Source organism: Yarrowia lipolytica, chromosome 1A, assembly GCF_001761485.1.
Source record: "Yarrowia lipolytica chromosome 1A, complete sequence".
Taxonomy (NCBI): domain Eukaryota; kingdom Fungi; phylum Ascomycota; class Dipodascomycetes; order Dipodascales; genus Yarrowia; species Yarrowia lipolytica.
The window spans coordinates 2,039,783-2,062,437 of NC_090770.1; the positions used below are offsets into that span (position 1 = coordinate 2,039,783).

The window sequence follows — 22,655 nt, forward strand, 5'->3', positions numbered from 1 at the left end:
GTGTGATGTGTGATGATGGAAGGAGAGAGATCAAATCTCCATGTTCGCTTAATATGCATGCTTGATTGACGTCGCTGACTTCCAGAGTTAAGTTTTGGGACTCAGTGTGGAGGAGCAGACCCGGACCCACACGGCTCTGCGTTGTTACGCGGATGAGACAGGCTGGATGGAGCCATACGAGGCGTTACTTTTGATATTTTTTTCATTGAATTTTCCTCTCTCACATAATCCGCCTATCATGGTTCGGTGTGAGATAAGAGTATCGACTGCTAAGGTGTCTGCACATGGTCCTGCTTATCTATGCATGCTCCATAGTACAGTGTTTAATGCTGTACAGGCGAAAGTAGTATCGTAGTATGTACAATAGTGAAAAGTTGCTAAAAATATATACACACCTCCAGCACAGATAATCCGCGTCCACTGAGAAATAGCAGTGCTGGTACCCGGGAAGAGCCGTGTCACGCAACATGAACGTTCGAGTACCGTCTTTTGACCGTGGGAGCCGCTCAATGGGCCAGTCTAAAAAATTGAGTAGCCGAAAAGGTGCGATTTAGACACCTGTGAAGCTGTGAACCATCCCCCCGCTTTGGCATTAATTATCCAGTGCCGCAACCCGACACGGTATTATGTCCGAGCTTAAAACCGCGGTCAGCGCTAAAGGTAAGGTAGGACAGACACAGCTATGGGACGGTATTGAGGGAGGTTGCGCGGATGCTGGAGACATAAAAATGTGCTCAAGACATGTATGGATCACGTGACCACAATCTCCGCCCGTTTCCATCCGCAAGCCAGCTCTGCATAATCCCTCAACTGGCTTCCTGGTCTTAGCTCCGAGGACATAAATGTAACTTTGAGCGAATTGGAGTAGCCATTCCCAACCCACATTGGGTGCATTTACTTTACTGTACAGCATCATCACTCTTTGGTAACACATCACTAAAAATGAGGTGAGTCGATGGGACAGGAATAGCGAGGAAGAGGCGAGAGTGGAGGAGAAGGGGCATTGTAATGGTGGTTGCATCAGCGGAATGCCACGTATGCAACCCCTCCCCCCCAAAAAAAAAAGAAAAAACAGAACTAACCCAGTGGAAGATTCGTCCGATCATCGAAGTACCGACATGTCTACGGACAGTCGACCAAGAAGGAGCTTTGCTACGACAATGTGCGAGTGAGGTGAGTATCAAGAGGAATGCGAGAGAGATGGAGGAAGAGGATTGTCTACGACCGATGGATCAATTCGTTTTGCGTACCGTTTTGTTGATTGATGTGATGATAAAAAAGCACACCCATCCCTAAACAACACACGATATTACAGCACACGACACACATACCTAAACAGCACAACCCAAAACGAAATCACGCTAAGTGAGAGACATGGGGAATGGGGAATGGCCATTGAGTGTTGGACCGACCTTGCAAGACGCTTGCAATGGTCATAAACGCCTGTAGCCACCTCATCATTCCAACGCTAACCCAGCAACAACGCTTGGGACTCTAACCTGCTCAAGGTCAACCCCGAGTACATCTCTCTTAACTGGGAGGCTTCTGGAGGAGGAGCTTTTGCCGTCATCCCCCTCTCCCACAAGGGTAAGCTGCCCGATCAGATTCCTCTCTTCCGAGGTCACACCTCTGCTGTTCTCGACACAGACTTCAACCCTTTCAACGACCAGGTGATTGCCTCTGCCTCTGACGACGGCAAGATCGGTCTGTGGAAGGTTCCCGATGACTACCGAATCGTCTACGAGCCTGAGGAGGAGATTGAGGACGTTGCTCCCGTCGCCAAGCTCTCTGGCCACCAGCGAAAGGTCGGACACGTCAAGTTCCACCCCACCGCCAACAACGTGCTGGCCTCCTCTTCGGCTGACTACACTGTCAAGCTGTGGGACGTTGAGGCCCAGAAGGCCCACCAGTCTCTGGCCCACAAGGACATTATCACCTCCTTTGACTACAACCAGGACGGTACTCTGCTCGTCACCACTTCTCGAGACAAGCAGATTCGAGTTTGGGATCTCCGAACCGGCGAGATTGTCAGCTCCGGCCCCGGCCACACCGGTGCCAAGAACTCGCGAGTTGTCTGGCTTGACTCTGACCGAATCGCTACCACTGGTTTCTCCAAGCTTTCCGACCGACAGCTGGCTCTGTGGAACGCCTCCGACATCGCTGCCGGACCCATTGGCGGCTTCCGATACCTAGACTCGTCCTCCGGTATCTGCATGCCCTTCTTCGACCACGACACCAAGACCCTGTTCCTGGCCGGCAAGGGAGATGGAAACATCCGATACTACGAGTACGGCAACGACGACTTCTTCGAGCTGTCCGAGTACCAGAGCACAGACCCCCAACGAGGCATTGCCTTCATGCCCAAGCGGGCTCTCAACATCAAGGGCAACGAGATTGTGCGAGCCTACAAGACTGTCAAGGACTCCTACATTGAGCCCGTTGGCTTCTACGTGCCCCGACGAGCCGAGACCTTCCAGTCTGACATCTACCCCGACTGTTACGCCGGTGTTCCTTCCGTCGAGGCTGAGGAGTTCTTCGAGGGCAAGTCTTCTCGACCCTACGTTGTCGACGTTGAGATTCTCTACGAGGACAAGCCCATCACCAAGGACAATGTTCATGAGGCTGCCGAGGACAAGACGGAGCTCAAGAAGCCCGAGCCTACTCCCACTGCTTCCCCCGCCCTTGGTTCCAAGGCCTCCGAGCCCGTTTCCAAGTCTGCGGAGCCCAAGGAGGAGAAGCCTGATCTGCAGTCTAAGGGCTCTTTCGGCACTTCCTCTTCTGCCTTTTCTGGCGACAAGGTCAACTCCATGTTGGCCAAGGCCTCTGAGGAGGAGGAGCCCCGAAAGAAGGAGGACGAGAACAATGACGAGTGGGAGAACTCCGGTCTGCTGGCCACCCGAAACCGTCTCGCAAAGACCGGCAAGATCGAGCTCGTCCACCAGGCTGCTTCTGGCGGTAAGACTCTGACCGAGAAGGAGATTGGCGCCATGGTCAAGAGCGGCAAGATCAGCTCTTCCGAGGGTGCCAAGGCCGTCGAGAAGGTCCGGGAGGAAGAGGCTAAGGAGGCCAAGGAGGCCGAGGACAAGAAGTCCGAGCCTGTCGAGGAGAAGAAGCCTGAGCCCGTTGAGGAGAAGAAGCCTGAGCCCGTTGAGGAGAAGAAGCCCGAGCCTGTCGAGGAGAAGAAGCCCGAGCCTGTCGAGGAGAAGAAGCCCGAGCCTGTCGAGGAGAAGTCCACTGAGAACGGAAAGGACGAGTCTGAGATCAACCCTCTCCCTCTGCTCAAGGAGGAGTCTCTCCCTCAGACTGACTCTGCCACCACTGCTGCTGCCTCTTCCGGTGACTCTGACAAGCGAATCTCTTCCCTGGAGGAGCTGGTGCAGTCTCTGGTTTCCCAGGTCAAGAGCCAGCAGGAGACCATCCAGCAGCTCAGCAAGAAGCTGGATGCCTGCACCGACTGTTGTGCCACCGACGCCGCTCCTTCCAAGAACGAGTGTGCCAACCGACCCGAGGGCGCCGAGCAGTGCGACAACTGTGATTGCTAATCGAGCTTCGCTACGATACTAATGAGTTGAATGTATACTATGATCTAATAAGCGAACTAAGAGTTATACAGTAATAGGTCGCACCTGTAATGACTACGATACATTCAGTAATGAAGGATAAAAAAATTGTCAAGAAAACCACAATGGTGCACATATCGAGACGTTTTTGTATTGTACAGAGGGTATATAATATCACCACTACAACGAGCTCACAATTCCGTCTTTAACTCCCTCGCCAAAAGAAATTCGTCACTTCTAATTATATACTGTTGATGTTAGCACTACTTGTACCCCATTAATACTCTATTGATTTTATTGTATAAATAAACAATTACTGATCCTTCTTTTCCAAAAGCGCCTCAAAGACGCCAGCAAACTTGCTGTAGACAATGAAGCCATTAAAGTCGAACCAGTCGTTGAACTTTGCGTCGACGGTCTTCTTACCGCCGTCCACGTCAACGACAATCTTGTAGTCCACGCCGGGGTTGGCAGCAGTCGTCGACACGGTCACCTTGGTGTCTCCCTTCTTTCCCACATATGCGACGTTTCGCTCCTTAAAGTAGAGCCATCCGGACACGAAGAACTCAAGCACAAAAAACAAAGGAACTGTGTAGACGAGGTAGGGTCGAGCAAAGTCGAATCCAAAGGTATAGTCCAGGTAGAAGGATGCGGCGGCGAGAATTACAGATGCATAACCGGCCGCCAGACGCACGTCCAAAAGGGAGTGGTCCTGTGTGTATCCGAGTTCCTTGAAGACCTGGGTTAGAATGGTTGTCATTCTGTGTGTTTCTTTTCTTGAGATCTGAACGAGTACATGTGCTTGAGACACGAGATTTGATGTACAGTAGTTTCAACTGTCAGTACTGTAGCAATATCATATGTTTGGATCCTGATCTCAAGATACAATCCGTTAGCCCGTGGAGACACGTCTCACAAATCAATCTTGGTTTCCACGTTCAATGGCAAATGCCAAGGCAATGTCACGTCCTGGCTGGCGTATACTCACATAAGCGATGTGTTCGTCGGAGGTCTTCTTCAGTTCCGAAGTCGAGCTGGGTTAGTTATTGCGTGTCGAATTGTCGGTCGCTGTATCGGCACTCACTAAAGATTCACTGCCTGGGTCTGTCGAGACATTTTCAAATTCGAGGTCGGGGTGATCGCGATGTGGACACGCACTTATTCACCAACTTTAGTGGAGGTGTGCTGGGCCGCATAGAGTGGTTATGTAAGCCAAAGTTTATTTAGGTGTTGCACTTTCCAACTTTGCAGCTTTCGAGTCCCACCAGTCAGTCCAATCGCCACCCCAAAACAGTAGTTAAGCTTAGTTCCCGAAACGGAAATCCCAACTTCAAAATGGAATAGTGCAATAATCGGGAGCAACGGAACCCAGACGTGTTGAGTCAACATTCTGGTCGGGCCAAAAGGATAGAAAAGAAGACACGATTGGTGTGTGATACAAGTGTGTTAAGAGGAGGTGGTCCGAAATGACGCAAAGTACTGCGAGAGTTGTAGCCAGAGGAGCAGCGGCACAATCTATAGCGTCGGAAATACCTCATGCTGACCTATCCTAGAGACCATGTAGTGTTTCCATTTTAGGAAGGCAACAACACAGTTTTATAAGGCCTTTACCTTGGCCCGCGTAACCTCTCTAATTATCGTGTTATCAACCGATAGTTGCGACCCGACACCCACGCAACCCCGGACCCTGTTTGTGGCATATTTAGTGTCTAATTCGGCTCTTGAACCTCTTCAGCAGTCGTATTGCTCATCTGGCGGAAGTCACTATCTACCAGGTGTGACGCGGTATCTATAACGGCCGGTTACTTGACGGACTGAGTCACAGTCACGTTCATCTCTTTACCCCTTCTCTTCTTCGCCACCGACGACACGCCCGGTGTCACGTTCTTTGATTTTGGTCCCACTACGCCCTCTACCGGATCAACCACCCCCGTCTTCCCCTCTCATGAGCAAGAACTTCAACTTTGCGGCGCCGTCTTTTGTGCCCACTGAGCCCAAGCCCAGTGCCGGAAAGAAGCCGGCTGCTAGCAAGAGCAAGAACGGGCCGCCCCGAAAGCCCAAGGCTATCAACACGCCCCAGCGAAATAACCACCGTAATCGACAGCGTCCTGTGCCCGAAGACACCAGTAAGAAGGACGCAGACGCCAAGAGAGACCTGGAGGAGGAGCTCGCCTCGCTCGCGCCCCGTAAGGGCAAGGTCAACATTTCGCACTTGCTCGAGTTCTCGCCTCCCAGCGCCAGCCGACACGCTAGCAACAACCATGCCTCGGGCCACCACTCGCACTCGCCACACCCCCGACGAAAGGCAGCAATCAAGGAGTTTGATAAAGACGCCTACGCCAATGCCAACTTTTCGTTTGTGGTCAAGCCGGGCGAGTTCTCTAACCCGGACCACGTTGACATGACGCGTGTCGTCCGGGTTTTAGTCCCCCAGGCATCTGACTGTCTTATTTGTTTGTGCGAGCCCACAGCTCCACGAATGCTCGGCTGTGGCCATATCATGTGTCTGGCCTGCCTTAAGCGCTTTAACACCCAGTCCAAGGAGTGTCCACTGTGTCTAGAGAACGTCAACAACGCACACGTCAAACCTGTCATTTTCGGTGGCGTCGACGACGAACGACCGACCCTCAAGACAGGTGACACGCGTGAATGGACTCTTCTGGGCCGAGACCTCCACGACGTGTTTGCCGCACCTGTCACGGCCAATGTGACCCAGTCCTCCATCCCCTCGGTGGAGTCGCCCTATGCCTCGTACTCGCGTCTACGTATCGGCACAGCACATTGGGCCCGAGAAATGTACCAGCGCGAACTCGAGGCAATCTTCGATATGCGAAAGCAGGACGAGTACATGTTTGGCGACGATGGCCACTTTGCTGACCAGGCCGTCGAAGACATTATGGAGAAGATGGAGCTCGAGTCTGGAGGCGACGACCCCGCCGCTGCAGACCACTCTCTCCCGTTCGATTTGGAACTGGAGTCACCCCCCACCGTGGGAGGTCTGTCCTCACCACCCAAGGAGTTTTACTTTTATGCCATTCGGCCGAACTACTTTTTGGCTCCTCTGGATATCAAGGTGCTGAAGCACGTTTTCGGCCATTACTCCATGTTCCCTCCGTCGATTAAACCCCGAATCGAGCACGTGGAACACACCTCAGTCACCATTGACCTGCGAAAGCGGTCCAAGTACCTGGCTAACCTACCTGTGGGTGCTGAAATTGGATTCGTCGAGTGTGACTGGCGACATGTGCTGCCCAAGGACAAGCTCGCACCCTTTGCTGAGGAGCTCAAGCAGCGTTTCCGCCGTCACAAGAACCAGGAACGACGAGACGACAGAAACAAGCGGTTGGCTGAACAGAGAGACCATGTGGAGTTCGATACGTATATCGAGCAGCGAGGCTTCTCTTCCCCTCCTCTAGGTGCTTCGGCGCCCTTTGGAAGCAGTCCTATCAGCTCGCTGGACCCTGTTCTGGGTGAGACAGCTCCTACCTCTTCGGGCGAGACCCCCTCCCCTTCTGGAAGTGCTCAGAAGAAGACCGTTTGGGGCAAGGCTGTCAACTGGACTTCGGATCCTGTGGCCCCCCATGACTCTGAGGAGAATGGCTGGGGCGACATTGCCAAGGCCCTTGAGGCTGCTGAAGCCGAGTCCGGAACCCGCAAGAAGGGCAAGAAGAAACTTGTTCTTGTTTCTCGAAATGCCTTTTAAGCGATTGGCTCAGCACGGCCCAGCACGCCCCAGCAAGCACGGCTATTAACTTTTTAACCTATTTACTCACTTACACCCATATACAGATATATTTATTTATGCATTTTGACCAAGTAGCGTCGTTCGGATACAAGCACGCGATATATCCGTAGCGGTTGTTGTAGGTCTGTAATGAGAGTGTTGTGATGGTGTCTCGTTCTATGAGTACAATTAGTCACTGCATTACACCCGACTACACTGATATCATACAAATCATAAATACATTAAGATGTCCTACAAGTAAATCAGTACAAGTAGCGTCCTTACAGCTCTCCTCGGCCCACCTTCTTGTGCTCAACCTCCTCCATGCAGCCATCGAGGTTGGTGGCCCATCGGCAGAAGTCGGCCAGCCAGTGGGGCACGATTCGAGCCAGAGGGGTGAGTCTGGCGTACAGAGGCTCAATGACCTCGCCTCGCTGGCCGTTGGCAATGTTGTCGACAATGATCTTGGCCAGAGCCTGGGACTCAACGACGGGAGCAAAGAACTTGGTGGGAGTGGACAGATCGGCAAACAGACGGGTGTTCATCTGACCGGGGCACACAAGGGTAGTTCCGACCTTGCCAGCAAGACCTCGCTCGTGGGTGATGGAGTCATGCAGACCGACCACGGCATGCTTGGAAGAGGTGTAGGCAGACATGTGGCCGGGTCCAATGAGACCGACGGTGGAGGCGACAGACACGACCCATCCTCGCTTGTACTTGAGGAAGTCGGGGATGACGGCCTGCAGGGTCCAGAAGTGCGAGACAATGTTGACCTCGAACAGGTTTCGAATGAGCTTCTCGTTGAGGTCCTGGACTCGCTGCTCGCACATCATACCGGCGTTGTTGACCAGAATGGAGATGGGACCCATGTCTCGCTGCACCTCGGCGAAGGCCTTGTCAATGACGGTCTTGTCAGTGAGGTCACAGTAGTAATAGGTGGAACCGGGCAGGGTTCGGGCGGGCTTCTCTCGGTCGAGAATGGCACATCGCACGCCTCGCTTGGACAGCTCATAGGCAATGTAATGTCCGAGACCGTTGGAGCCTCCGGTGATGACCGCAACATCTCGGGAAGTCAGCTTCCAGCCCTTGATCTTCAGGTATCGTCGAGAGATGACTCGGAAGAAGTAGAGGATGGTGGTGAGGATGCCAGCGCCAGCAATGCCAGCGAATCGGGGCAGGTTCTCGTAAAGGTCACCATTCTGGTAAGACAGGGCCAGGGCGGCGCCTGCAAACAGAGGGTTGAGCAGGATCTTGTCTGCGAGCTTGACAATGTTGTCAATGTTCAGAGAGGACTTGGCCTTGAGAAACTTTTCTTCGTGAGCGAATTCAGACATTTTTAGAGAGGATGAGAGATGTGATAAGGTGACAGAAGGGAGGAACTTGGAAACACGAGCTGGCAACACCTATATATACCCCGCACTATTAGACACTTATGACTTTCAGGCTTAAACTCTTTCCCCATGTGAATGTGAGAGGTGCAGATTATCATGCCACTCCGGAGGAATAAACCCAGCGGCGTGTACATGATTGACGCAGTTGCTGGAGAGATATTGAAGGGCAAAATGGGCTCATATTCACGTGAAAGTGCGGTTGTGCGAAGAATTGGGCCTTGCACGTGGACATTTTCGCTTCTTCTGCCGAACACGCTTGCTCAGCTTCCGTATCTGACTCTCTTCCGCATGAAAGTTCAGCTTGTGGGGAAGCCCGTTTGTTGGAGACAGGAAGGCATGTGAAACATGTGTCGGTGGAGGTACACTCGAACGTATATAAATTCAGTAGGCAACTTTCTCGATCAGTTTTGTCGTCAATTGAAGACTTGCACTGATTATTGGGATGATTTCAAGCACTGTCGCCGTCTATTTTCACCCCTTCTACAACGCCCTCCGATTCCATCACTTGCTATGTTAATTTTTCCTTGCTTAGAGCACATCGCTTACCCTTTTACCCTTTTACCCTTTTACTTTCCCCCCACAAGACCTCTCCAACCTAAGCGGTACCTTGCAGTTGAGTGATAGACTGGGAGCAGTTTGGGTGCCCAGAACCGCACCTGTCAGCGAGATTTTCACACCGTTGGAGCCACCCACTCCTTTACTTCAGATATCCGCCATTACACGCCAAAATTAGAACCATTTCCTTTAGTCTACTCGGCATCTCGTTTCTGATTAGTCTACACCCCACACTGTGGCAAATAATCTACTCCCCACAGCCGAATCCAATCGCAATCAGAGTTTCATTCTCAGGCTGCAAGTCCGTACTGTAGTGTAGTCGACTATGAGGTTGGTCCAGCACTGGCCCGATAACTCGGTCAACCCTAGGGACTTCTCGGAATTGCGTCTTGTTGAGTGAAAACAAGACTCTTACTCAGCACCCATGTACACTGTCAGTGCCGATCTTTGCCGTTTGCAGCGTCGTACTTGTGCCTAACTCCGGTCCAAGCTCACGTGGAAAATCCAAATAGGCGTTAATAGCTTGTGATTGTGAATTTAAGACAACCCGAATGCGCATCAGGCCCAACGTCAAAGCTTGTCTCTCGCGGTTTCATGTTTGCGACATAACCTCCAGTTTATCGCGACTGTCCACGATGCTTCTTCCATTGATTTTGTTGTTTTTTTTCTTCATCAACTCTCTTCTTTTCCGTGCTGCATTATCGCCGTGTGGATACAAGTGAAGCGTATATACTGACATAGTGTGCATCCGTACCTTAGCGAGATGAAATGAGTAAGGGACGAGCCCACCTCATGTGTGTACCAGCCAGTAGCTAAGACGTAGTGGCGTCGTATTTCACTCCTGTTAACTGCATCCAATCTCAGCGGCTGTCAATGACACGTCGGCACCATCGTCTGTCAGATACAAGAATGTGTCAAGTTGGGTTGGATGATATTTGGTGAGCTTAGTCACATCAACAGTGATGTACAATGGTAGCATACCGTATGTACAGTAGTATTATTATGAGAATCTTTGTTTGAGGGAGTCAGTAATTGTTGAGGTGAAATATTATTTGAGAGCGTCAGAAGTTGGAATCTGAAGTCATAATATTAGCACGGTGTTGATCTATAGAATGTGCAAATGATAGCACTGACCGGACGTTGTATAAGTGCTGTATTTGTAGTGGCAGGGCGTAGAAAGCAATCAGAAGAAGCCTGTAATCCACGTTCTCGCTGTCAATGACCAGAAAAACCTCTTTGTGCTCTTACAACATGGGAAGATTGCATTTCGTGCGACTTCGTGGGACCTATAGTGTGCCCTACAATCTCCGTAATCCGCCAAAGAGATAATGGGGCTCTGCAGATAATAGCATTAGGTAGTGCACAGGAAAAACATACTGTGCGGATAGTTTGGTTTGGACCGTTCCACTGAGCGCTGGGCAAGACTCAGACTCTCTAACTAGTATCTCCAACGTCATTTTTGCTCTGTTTTTCCACAGGGACTAATTTCCCGTCTTTCGCCGCATATATTGCTCACATTTTCCGATTATTCATCTTTTATTTGCTCGCATGCAGCATCCTCTTTCGGGAACATTTCGGAGTGTACTTGCCTGTTTAGGTTAAAATTGGGACCAACGCTGCGATATAAGTGTGTGTTATCCCCCGTTGGACATCAGACCAGAAAATGCGCCGCAAGAGATTTGTCATCAGCAAAACGATGATACCCTTTAAATACCTCTCAGGGAGCCCAACTAAATGGCGTTTGCACTGTGAATCCCCATTCACCAGTTGTCGTCAGAACTGGGTGGAGGAAGATACGATACCTGCCTCTGATATATTCTGCAAGACGTGAGTCTTCAAGACGTTGGGGTGCTTGAAGAGTTCATATTCTTGGTGCTGATACATTTCCAAGTCGCTCTTTCAGTCTTCATCAAGAGATGCGTCTGTATGGTCTTGATACTAAGTCTCAAATGATGTGGACACCACACCACTATCCCTAACACATTACAAGACACCATGGTTCAAAGTACAACAATCAATTACAATTAAATAACGACACGCTCAACATGCTCCTCAACCTGCTTCTCGTTGGCCTTTTCGGACTCCTCCTTGGCAAGCTCCTGGTTGACAACTCGAACGGCGTCAAGAACTCGAGGATCATCTTCCAAGTTGGATCGAGGGCCGGTGTACCATCGCCGAGCGTACAAAAAGTAGTAAGCCAAAGCGCCAATCCACACGCCAACGTTTAGCACCACAACGTAGTTCATGGTGTCCGTGGTCACGTGAGGGGTCGCAGTGGGGAACATTAGCAGAATGATGGCAAAGACGAGATATCCAGATGCAGCGATACCGATGATCTTGGAAAGAACCTTACCAAGGTAGAAGGGGCCGGGCACAAACTTGGAGGCGCCAAACACGAGCTTGAGGAAGATGGGCAGGAGCCAGGCCAGATCGTTGGAGACGGGGGGCAGAGAAAACAGAGCGTAAGCAGCCTTGTCATCAATCATACAGATGCAGCCAATGGCCAGACCGACAAAGGTGCCCATGATGACGGTTCGTCGAGGCACTCCAGTCTCCTTGTGGACAACCTTAAGCCAGTCGGAGAAGGGCAGAGCGCCATCTCGAGCAAAGGCCCAGTTCTGTCGAGATCCAGCGACCAGAATACTGAGACCCATGGTCCACTGAAGACAGAAGATGATGGACATAATTGCCATGGTCCACTTCTTTCCAAGACAGTCGTAGATGATCTGGGCCATGGGCTGGCCGAGGGGAGTATTGATGATAGCCTCAACATCGGGGTTGATGACAGCAGCACAGATGATGTTGACAATGACACCAAGGATCCAGCACATGCCAATGGATGAAATGATACCGATAGGGACGGCTCGAGAGGCGTTGGATGCTTCCTCAGCCATGTGGACACAACTGTCAAAGGCTCCAATGGTCCAGATGGGGGCGAGCCACGACAGGAAGAAGTTCCAGCCGGTAGGCCATTCGGAGATGTTTTCAATCTGGGTGAAGATGAACTTGCCGTCGTTGAGGTGATCACGTGCACCGACGGGCAGCGCAATCACAACCAGAACAATGATACCAATGTTAAGCACGATACAGGCAGTCTGGATCTTGGAGATGAGTTTGGTGGTGAGGATGCCGGCGAGACCGTGGGTCAGCACAGCGCCTGCGAAGACGCCGTAAACCGTGTATTTGGAGGGTTCAAATTCACCGTCAGTGGCCAGGGAAACCACAGACAAGAGCATGAGAGAAAAGCCATAGTCGATAGACACCAGACCTCCAATGAGACCCAGCGAGTTGGAGTAACCGCAAAGGAAAGACAAGGGTCGTTTGGCGTTCTCAGGTGCAAAATGGTAAGTCCACCAGTACAGACCTCCCGAAGTAGGCAATGAGGAACCCAGCTCGGCCATGGCCAAACCTACAACCATAATACACGCCGAGGCAATGCACCATCCCCAGACCATTCCCACGGGGCCAGCCGTGAGAGAGTAACCAATGACGGACGAAATGGAAGGTAGCAGACCCATGATGGAGAAGGCGATTCCAAATACTTGGACCACGGAAAAGTGCCGTTTCAATTCCTCCTTGTAACCAATGTCGGCCAGGATACACTCATCCTGAGTGGCGTAGGGAACGCCCTTCTCTTGCAAGCTGTCGTCGGACTTGCGCTCGATTACTGTCATTGTGATCTTGTGTGAGTTGGTAGTGTGTGTGTGTGTGTGAATGGATAGTGAGTTGATGGAGTCCGAATACCGTATTGCAACGCTCTTATATACCATCTTGACCCCCATATTCATCGCCATCTACCCCATCGTTATCTTGCAGATGACTTTGATTCATGCGGGGGGCAGGTGCATGAGATCTGTTCCTCTTCGTTGTGCCAGGGGCCACCCTACAGATCTGGCGCACCATTTAGTGATTAGTGATCATGTTCCAGCAATATTCGCAGCTATTCTCAGAGATGGCAGTTTCTTGGCACCCTCTTGGCACTGCTATCCGACTGTGGGGTGTGAACTCTGATGCATGTTTATGTTTGAAGACAACTCCTTACACGTCCTCAGAGGTGTCAATTGAGCTTGGTGATACTTGTCTAGGTATTTAGTCAGTATATGTTTAGTCAGTGGCTGGAATGAGACACTCGTTGGTACTGTTTGGGTCGATGCTACAAGTACAAGTGTTCAAGTCAAACCACTATTTGCGGAATATATAGCCGCCGCCCTGTTTGAGAACTCAGTGTGTTGACTGCAGTTAGTCATCTGTATCCGTTGGCTACTGGTCTGGACCAATTGACCTCTTTTGAATAGCAGCGTTTGGGGAAAGTGTATATCTCGTTAATTCCTGCTGGTGATATCTCCAAAGACTTGCCTTCAGCCTCACCGATAAAAATGTTGTCGAGGTTGTTCGCTTATGGTATGCATCTCCGTGAAGTTGCCGGCAAAAAAGTGGGGTAAAAGCGGAGGTGGAGGTAATGGGAACATGTGAAGCTAATGAGCCATCCCAAAGTCGAATAATACAGCCAGATTTTTGCGTGGACTTTGCCAAATAACCCTTTACTGATTATGTGGGTTCCCCGAAGCTGAATTTGATCTCCCTGAAACTTGTTATTAAGGTGATGGGTGATGTTCGGTACGATAAGCACATTAGTGCGAACCTAGTCGAAATCAGTACAGGTACTGCCACAACATTCTCAGATCAAAGACCAATACAAAGAGCTCTGTGGTATCGAGTAAACCTTCCAATATTTCGACGCGTTCAACAAGAGACCTCTTAGGTGGGGTGCTGTGGTACAGCTTTGCTGTACAAGTACGTACCAGTGTACTCTGTATTGTGCTGGATCCCGACTCGGTTGTAGCTACTTCTCGTGCAGTAGCTATACTGTAAGTGGACATGTGCCATAATCTGTCTGAGCTTCCACAGGTACGAGTAGCTACGACAACAATAGCGTGTTCTATCGATTGATGATTCAATCAATCCAAAACGCATTCTCACGGTGGAAAAAACACCCGCAGTATAGCCTTGCCTCTATTGGAAGTTTCTAGATGACTGCAGGGACTTTCCACGACGTGTATATTTCATTTCTACATTCAGCATTGTTCCCCCGCACAGCTCAACGAGGGAGTCTATTCGTTTTTTAACCCTTTGCGGACGGCGTCTGTGGCCTGCCTCCGAGTACCTCCCGGCTCTTTGTTGTGTGCAAAAGGTATATATTGCAGGCGCATCCTGAGGGGTGTTCGAGATGACGAGCAACAGTGCTTGCGTGATGTGAAGGTTTGCTTATAATATAGTGACTCTCTATGCTTTTAGTATTTCTATAGTGGATATACCATTAGATGGATTATGAGTAGCTGTACATGTACACGGATGTTTACCTGTCGTTGACTCTACTGTAATTATTGTAGGTATAGTAGCTTAGGAGCACCAATTACCATCACTAGAGGAGTAAATTGAAATATTGGCGACTGGAAGTCATGTGTGGAAGCTGTTCAGTGTCTGACGCATGAACAAATGATACTACAAGTAGTATGTACTGTAGTTTTTTTTGCTTGGGGAGAATCTCGGTGGTGAGTATATATACTATTCGATTATTGTACAACTATATATATAGTTACAAGTACAGTATGTACACATACATGCTGGACCTGAACTCGCACTAACTAAGCACTGATGTGGAATGCCTGAACATAGACACTGGTCAGACGCCGGTTAGTTGCCGGTTAGTCGCCGGTTAGTCGCCGGTTAATCCCCAGTCAATCCCCATTCGGCTCCCTACATTTCTTGAACTTCACGTGCAAGTCACCTGACCTCCTCCCATCAAGGCGCAATTGTATAATACTGTACTTGAACTCGTACTTGTACCTCATACTCTCTACTGTACTGTCCGATGCTGCACATCTGTTGTCTAATCCTCTCTGACGGAGTCCGAAGCAAAAATAGCGTTTTTCAGCCGTATGTGACTCACTAACGCTATATACTGGTATGTACGATACGATACAGTAGGTATGTACACAGGTACGCGGTCGGAGTCCACATTGGACCTCTACTTGCCCTCAATGTATCGCCCGCAACACTCTTCACTCAGATCTTGACGTTAGATCTGTCAGGTACAGTATGTACTGTACACGAGCATCAATAGTTGGAGAAGTGATAGTAGTGTACACGGCGGTGAAACGTTAAGAACGTCGCTTCAGCATTAGCTGCATGGGGCTCACCTGAGTTCTTGACCATACTTTCGCCCATCTGCCAGTGCCAGGAAACAGACCTTGTATTCTATGGCTTTTGACCGCATGAACGACGCTTTTCAACGTGCTCAGATTATGCCATAAACAGGTCCCTGAGATTTACCGATCATACGAGTATAAACAGCCAATAGGATTGCGTTTAATTAGAGCTCGTAAGCAAGGCGAACCCTGAAATATCACAGCAATAGTGGATAACGCCACAGAGATAAGCGTAGAACTGCTGTTTCCATGCCAATTTTACCCACGAGATATCGCCAACAGCTACTAAGTACTTTCCCGGACATGGACGTGCCGACTATGTAAGCTCTGAACTTTGCAGTTGGGTCCTGAATCCAATATACCCCCCCTAGAAAGTCGTTTGGGTCGTTTAGACGCACGAAGAATCATGGGCCGCATCAATTATGCACATTAAAGGGCTATCTAAAACGAACATTATAAAACCGTTCACGCTAAAAGATTACGCCATGTTCATGAACTCTACAACGACTTCTTCATGATTATTGGTGTGAGTATGGCCTCTGTTGCCGGACAAATGATCCCGCTAACCCAGATTGATCCAAAGTACTACGATCTGAGGCCCCAGGCGGCCCAGACTGGGCTACTTTTGGTTCCAGCTGTCTTCGCTCTGTCTCTCATCGCCTATGGTCACAAAGCCGTCAAGTGGCAGCTCACAAACACTCTGCTTGTGCTCCAGATAATTCTACTGATCCCGCTGTATCAATTCGGTCCCGTGTGGGAGCTAGGATGTGCCATCGCTGGAACTCTGGTCATGCTGTACCGTGAGTCCTCCACGATCCATCTTTCCTATCACATTGCCCTCATCGCTTTTTCCTTCAGTCTGGTGGTCGCCAACATCAACCGTCATCTGACACACGCATTTATGGGCGAGTTGGGATGCCAGACCGTCTCTGCAATCTGTCTGGTGGCCAACTCTCTAATTCTGTGCTACCTGCAACCGTCTTCCGAGTTCTATTCCAACTTGACCTTTGGATGGCTCCAAAAGACTCTCGACAGAGACATTGTGACCCAGGATAGCTTGGAAAAGACCCCCGACGCCCTCATCACCGAAAACGCCTTCTCAGACTTCAAGAGCTTCCAAAGGAAGTACCCTGAAGGAACCTCCTTCTCCACTCTGATCCAAAAGAGATACACTTGGTGGTATATCAAGGCCTCCACTTTTTTCCTTGGAGAGGTGCTGTTCCCTTTTGCTCAGCCCCTCCTTCTCAAGTCGCTCATTGTCCAGGTCACCAGCTATGACGAGAAGCAAAACTCCAAGTACATGTCCAGAGCATTCACTCTGATTCTAGCTCTCGCAGGAATCGACTTTCTGGCCACCCTGGCGGCCACCAAGTTCCGACGTCAGGTCACGACTATGGCCCTTCATATGATGGTTGGCCTGGGTGCTTTCATCCAGGACAAGATTTTCCGGCTGGAAACTATGCCCGAGTCGTCAGGTGATATCATCAACCATTTCGCCACCGATATCACCAATGTGCTTCATGTGCCCTACTACTTTGACCAGCTGTGGAAGGCTCCTCTCCAGCTCATTGTCTGCACCTTCTTCCTCTACCAGCTGCTGTCGTATGCTGTTTTCTGGGGCCTTTTGGTGCTGGCTATTTGTGGACCAGTGTCTTACTTCCTTGCCAAAACCCAAAGCATGGTTTATCGAAAGATGCAGAGCCAGCGATCCGCTCGATACTCGCTTGTGGGCCAGATGCTCAAGAATATCAAGACTCTCAAGTTCTACACTCTCGAGAAGCACACCTTTGACACTATTCGAGACATTAGATCCCGAGAAATCAACACCCTGAAGCGTGTTAACCAGATCAAGCTCTTCGATACTTTCCTGTGGCACACCTGCATCTTTCTGTGCTCTTTTGTCTCTCTCTATATGTTCAGAGAGCAGCATGGAGGCAAGCTCACTCTTGATGTGGTCTTCCCTACTATGGTTCTCTTCCAGATTCTGCAACAGCCCTTCAAGGTACTTCCTACCAATGTTTCTCTGCTTGTTGAGTCGGTTGTCTCTCTCAAGCGTGTTAGTGGTTTCCTGGATCACCCTGAGGACGGTGTAGATCGAGAGTCTCTCAACTTGGAAGAGACTTCTCAGCAGATTATCGATGACCTCAACAACAACGTTGATCTGATTTCCATCATTGGAAAGGTCGGTAGTGGAAAGAGTACTCTACTCGACATGATTGTTCAGAAGAGCCCCCAAGCCGTGGCTTACATGACCCAAGGACACTTCTTGCTCAATGCCAGTATCAAGGATAATATCATTTTTGGCTCGAATTTGGACGAGGAACGATACAAGACTGTCCTCTACCAGTGTGCACTTGTTCCAGATCTGGCCAACCTGAGCCATGGGGACCAGACGCTGATTGGTGATAAGGGTCTTTCTCTTTCTGGAGGCCAGCAGGCCCGAATCTCCATGGCTCGAGCTCTGTACTCTGGATACACCATGTGTCTAGACGACCCTCTTGCTGCTCTGGATCAGCATGTGCAGAACCATGTGATTCGACATGCACTTGCATACGCTGAGTCTCAGATGGTTATGGCTACCAACTCTCACAAGCTACTCGATTATGGAAGAGTCTACAATCTCGATACCCGTGGACAGGCTGCTATTGCTGCCAAGAAGAACCTTGAGGACCTGAGAGAGCCCAATGTTGTTCCCCAGGATATCAATGTGCAGCCTCCTGCTTCTCTACAGCAAGAGGAGATCACGACTAGTGGTCGAGTCAATTGGAGCGTCTACCGACGGTACTTCCAGGAATTTGGCTTCTTCACTTTCACGGTCTTTATGATTTTTGCCATAGGATTTGCTGGTCTAGGTGTTGCCGCTGGTCTTGCTATTTCGCGAGCCAACGTTTTCTACTACCTCATGTTTGGACTTGTTGCTGGCCTTTCTGAGATCATTTCGAACCTCATTTTCCTTAAGGGAAGTTGTTCGGTTGGTCTCAAGATGCACTACAGACTGCTGACTTGTGTTATCACCTCCCCATTGGCCTTTTTTGTTTCTACCCCTATGGGTCGAGTTCTTAACCGACTCACTGCTGATCTCAAGCTCACTGATGAAGAGGTTGCTAACAACGGCCGACTGTTTGTGTACTCGTGCATTGAGGCTGCCTTTGGCCTGGGTCTCATTGTTGCGGCTGCTCCTCTTTCCATCATCTTTGTGGCCGGTCTGCTGATGCTGTACAAGCACTACGAAGCCATCTACGTCAAGACTTCCCGTGAGCTCAAGCGAATTGTCGCTGCCACTTCTTCTCCAATTCTCACCATTCTCGGAGAGAGTATTGACGGTCGACATGTCATTTCTGCCTACAGCCGACAGCCTTACATGTCTGGTCGTCTTTGTGAGGCTCTTGATGAAAACAACAAGGCTCGATTCATCCAGGGTAACCTTGGATACTGGCTAGGTCTGCGTCTCAAGGGAATTGGCTGTGGCATCATCTTTGTTGCCGGTGCGCTTTCTCTGTTTGCTCTTGGGAGTGGTCAACTTTCGGTTGCTCTTCTTTCTCTGACTATGACCTATGCTCTGGGTATCACTAAGCATCTTGATGCCATTGTTTCTTCTTTGATCATGGTTGAGACCAACTCTGTGTCTGTTGAGCGAATTGTCGAGTGGATGGGCAATGAGAAGCAGGACCCTCTTGATACAGATGTTGAGGCCAACGGCTCTTCCGGTATTCCCTATCCTTCTGAGATTGATCTTCTCTCTGACAAACCTCCTCAAAAGATCTTCACCAAGGGTCACGTTCAGATTGAGGGCTGGAACGTGTTTTACGGCGACACTCAGGTGCTCAAGAACATCAACCTTGATATTCCAGGTGGCACAAAGCTGGCTATTGTTGGTCGAACTGGCTCTGGAAAGTCCACTCTGGTCAACTCTCTGTTTAGATTGGTGGAGCCTCGAACTGGAGAGGTGGACATTGATGGCTACAACATTGCCAAGGTTCCTCTTCTGGATCTTCGTGCTAACATGGCCATCATTCCCCAGGATTGCCAGGTCTTTGCTGGAACCGTGCGTCTCAACCTCGACCCTCATGATATTCATACTGATGAGGAGCTTGTTTCTGCACTGCGAAGCTGCTCGTTGGACTTTGCTCTGGATATGCATTTGAGTGAAGATGGTTCCAACATCTCTACTGGCCAGCAGCAGTTGCTGTGTCTTGGTAGAGCTGTTCTCAAGAAGGCAGCTGTGGTGTGTCTCGATGAAGCCACGTCCTCGGTGGACAAGGACACTGAAAAGGTGGTGGGCTCTGTGTTGCAGAATGCATTTGCCAACTCCACTGTGATTACAATAGCCCATCGGCTGGAAACTGTTATAGATTCCGACAAGATTTGTGTGTTGGATAAGGGTGAGGTTGTGGAGTACGGGTCTCCTTCAGAGCTGCTGGCCAAGAAGGGTTTGTTTTACGAGCTCCACAAGTCGAACCGACTGGACTAAACGAAAATGTTTATAGATGATTTAAAATGAGATACTTGATCTTCGTGGAATATGATGGCTTGTGTGTCAAGTAAAGTACCCATTGTAGTTATCTAAGTTAAGTAATATGGTTAAGCGTTGGAAGTAGCCATTGTAGCGATGTCAGCACTCTACTGGTGCAGAACTCCAGTGACTTTTGAAGGGTTCGGCTGTAGAATTAGTTTCAATTGCACCAAGCTATTCAAAAAAATGTTTATATATAATAACCCTTTTCTCATCATCGTGGTGCTCATAATATTAAAACATCGTACAGTAATATGAGGTCCTCCTCCGCCACCTGTATCACTGTGTGACGTCACGCATGTACATGTACTGCACTGTGCATAAAGTTCAAGGTCCACGTTTCGCCTTCGTCAAGAACACTATCGTGTCTCGACGCCTCCTTTCTTCTCCACTGTAACACCACACTTTACACAATGGCCCGAATTATTGTTCTCATTGTTGCCTTCATGGCTCTTATCGCCGGCGTTTTTGCCACTGAGGAGAAGCTGGCCAAGCTCCAGATTGGTGAGTTTGATGGGATGGATCAGAGCATGTTGTGAGATCACGGGAATGGCAACACGACACACGCAAGTGTTACAGGATGGATATCGTGTTGGACGGATTCAATTGCGGAATCATTGCGCACATACTAACTTCAGGCATTCTCAAGAAGATTTCTCCCGAGGAGTGCACCCAGAAGGCCAGAAAGGGCGACACCGTGTCTGTGCACTACACCGGCAAGCTTGAGGACGGCACCGTGTTCGACTCCTCCGTCGAGCGAGGCCAGCCCATCCAGTTCCCCCTTGGCACTGGACGAGTCATCCCCGGCTGGGACCAGGGTATTCTCGGCATGTGCGTTGGCGAGAAGCGAAAGCTCACCATCCCCCCTCATCTTGCCTACGGCAAGCAGGGCGCTGGCCGAGTCATTCCTCCGGACTCCACCCTCATTTTCACCACCGAGCTCGTTTCTATCGACAACGACGGTGACCGAGATGAGCTCTAAGCTCCTGGCCATGTAGCTCTACCAAAATATATCTAAACCCGTCTTATTGCAATTTTAGTTCCGCCCCTTCCCACAGTCGCAACTGTAGAGCCGCTTTAATGTCAGCAGCAGTATGTACAGTAATAGGCAGCCCGTAGGATTCGGTTGGGGGCTTAGCCTCTTTCAGCCCCACAATTCCACCCAGAGTTAATAGCTAGCCTTGGTACTTAAAAGGTAGCCCGGTTGGGTGTCTAGTTTATATACATTTAAGACTGCCATTTAGACACTGCGTTGTTTTCCACACCTTATGCAAGCTTCGGCTCTACCATAAAACTGCATGTCCCTCTACACCCTTGTGAGAGCTGCGGCCACCCATTCCAGGCCGCCAGCGGGCACCAATTTCAAAGCGGAAATCGACGACTTTATGCGTGGCGACGAACGGGTTCGACTGTTAGGGGACATGCCCAGGAAGGGCTCTCGTGTGGTTGTGTTGGACTCGTCCTTCAACCCCCCGCATTATGCTCACTTAGAGCTGGCCATGTTAGGGATGACACACACAAAAGACAACTGGTGAGTAAAGGAGGATGCCGGGGTGCTGGGGGGGCACTTGGCTGGTTCTTGGGCTTGTCACGGACTTCCCTCAGCTATTTGCTGGTCTGTTATCTTGTGAGACGGGTCAACTGGACAAGCCAGGTGCATATTATCACGTTTTTAACCGGACTTGATGCAGCACGACATGCGTGGTGGGGGTAGGTCTTTGTTAGATGGGTATGGCCATTACCTGTCTGTTTCAGGATGCAAAACTAGGATCTATGGACCATTACCAGTTCTTCCCATCATGGAGCACAACTTGTGTTGTTGTGGACCCCGGATTTATGAACCTTGAGGGCCGCGTTCTTGAGAAAACATGATCCAGCTACACTACCATGCGAATGCGCTATTTTACACCTCTTGAGACCGTCCTGATGAACAGGTCTTGCTCTTCTGATGTTTTTCACGCGCTCTCGATCATCCACCGCTAACCCAGCATTCTCCTCTTGTTATCAATCACCAACGCAGACAAGAAGCCAGCGCCAGCAGCGTTCCAACAGAGACTGGAGATGATGGAGCTGTTCAAAAGAAGCATCGATGCAGAAGTCGTTCTTGGCCTCACAAAAGAGCCGTATTTTGTGGACAAATACAAGGTCATCAAGCGACTACTGGCCAGCCACGGCCTGACTCCCCACCTGCACTTCCCCATGGGCCTGGACACGTTAGTGAGACTGGTGGATCAAAAATACTACAAGGAGCCCGTTTCCGAGGCACTAAAGGGCTTCTTCCAGGACTGCCACGTGCATGTGCTCACCCGGGACGATATCCACTTTAATATGAAGGAACTACCAGAACAATGGCAACGCCACATCCACATGTCGAAACACTCGTCCAAAACCGATGGCGTGTCTTCCTCAAACGTCAGAGCGCTGGTGAAGAGCCACAAGCGCCACCACGAATTCGAGAGGCTAGTTCCGCCGCAAATCCTCGCCTACATTGTTGAGCATGGCCTGTACAAATAGTTCTTCTCATGTACATACTATATATTTGACTAGTAGTTTACTTTGAAAAAGCAAGGGTATTAAAGTGTGTAAGGTGATTTAACTATAAGGATGGAACAATATCAGTGTCTTGTGTCTTGTGTCTTCTTTCCGCGGATGGTCATGGGTCGTCACGTTTTATTCAGCCTTATTCTTATGGAAGCGCAGAAC

At 49.9% G+C, this 22,655-nt stretch overlaps 8 protein-coding genes across 8 annotated transcripts; 5 read left to right on the forward strand and 3 right to left on the reverse strand.

Annotated features, from left to right (window-relative positions):
- Nucleotides 1-942: 942 nt before the first annotated feature.
- Nucleotides 943-3,542, forward strand: YALI1_A20408g (uncharacterized protein; the record flags this gene model as incomplete). The annotated part of the gene is made up of 3 exons (XM_500243.3): nucleotides 943-947; nucleotides 1,087-1,173; nucleotides 1,478-3,542. 3 exons carry the CDS (start codon nucleotides 943-945, stop codon nucleotides 3,540-3,542), a joined length of 2,157 nt encoding a protein of 718 aa, XP_500243.2.
- Nucleotides 3,543-3,873: 331 nt separating this feature from the next.
- YALI1_A20441g (uncharacterized protein) lies at nucleotides 3,874-4,676 on the reverse strand (the record flags this gene model as incomplete). Its single annotated transcript, XM_500244.3, has 3 exons — nucleotides 3,874-4,299; nucleotides 4,549-4,594; nucleotides 4,645-4,676. 3 exons carry the CDS (start codon nucleotides 4,674-4,676, stop codon nucleotides 3,874-3,876), a joined length of 504 nt encoding a protein of 167 aa, XP_500244.2.
- Nucleotides 4,677-5,505: 829 nt separating this feature from the next.
- On the forward strand, nucleotides 5,506-7,263 carry YALI1_A20453g (uncharacterized protein; the record flags this gene model as incomplete). Its single annotated transcript, XM_500245.3, has 1 exon — nucleotides 5,506-7,263. The coding sequence occupies one exon, from the start codon at nucleotides 5,506-5,508 to the stop codon at nucleotides 7,261-7,263; it is 1,758 nt and encodes a 585-aa protein (XP_500245.1).
- Nucleotides 7,264-7,565: 302 nt separating this feature from the next.
- Nucleotides 7,566-8,618, reverse strand: YALI1_A20484g (uncharacterized protein; the record flags this gene model as incomplete). The annotated part of the gene is made up of 1 exon (XM_500246.3): nucleotides 7,566-8,618. One exon carries the CDS (start codon nucleotides 8,616-8,618, stop codon nucleotides 7,566-7,568), a length of 1,053 nt encoding a protein of 350 aa, XP_500246.1.
- A 2,636-nt stretch (nucleotides 8,619-11,254) lies between these two features.
- Nucleotides 11,255-13,024, reverse strand: YALI1_A20528g (uncharacterized protein; the record flags this gene model as incomplete). The annotated part of the gene is made up of 1 exon (XM_500247.3): nucleotides 11,255-13,024. One exon carries the CDS (start codon nucleotides 13,022-13,024, stop codon nucleotides 11,255-11,257), a length of 1,770 nt encoding a protein of 589 aa, XP_500247.2.
- Nucleotides 13,025-15,953: 2,929 nt separating this feature from the next.
- Nucleotides 15,954-19,910, forward strand: YALI1_A20558g (uncharacterized protein; the record flags this gene model as incomplete). The annotated part of the gene is made up of 1 exon (XM_068281880.1): nucleotides 15,954-19,910. The coding sequence occupies one exon, from the start codon at nucleotides 15,954-15,956 to the stop codon at nucleotides 19,908-19,910; it is 3,957 nt and encodes a 1,318-aa protein (XP_068137981.1).
- A 455-nt stretch (nucleotides 19,911-20,365) lies between these two features.
- Nucleotides 20,366-20,934, forward strand: YALI1_A20602g (uncharacterized protein; the record flags this gene model as incomplete). The annotated part of the gene is made up of 2 exons (XM_500249.3): nucleotides 20,366-20,456; nucleotides 20,591-20,934. The coding sequence occupies 2 exons, from the start codon at nucleotides 20,366-20,368 to the stop codon at nucleotides 20,932-20,934; spliced, it is 435 nt and encodes a 144-aa protein (XP_500249.1).
- A 316-nt stretch (nucleotides 20,935-21,250) lies between these two features.
- YALI1_A20611g (uncharacterized protein) lies at nucleotides 21,251-22,466 on the forward strand (the record flags this gene model as incomplete). Its single annotated transcript, XM_500250.1, has 2 exons — nucleotides 21,251-21,483; nucleotides 21,941-22,466. 2 exons carry the CDS (start codon nucleotides 21,251-21,253, stop codon nucleotides 22,464-22,466), a joined length of 759 nt encoding a protein of 252 aa, XP_500250.1.
- Between the last annotated feature and the right edge of the window lie 189 nt (nucleotides 22,467-22,655).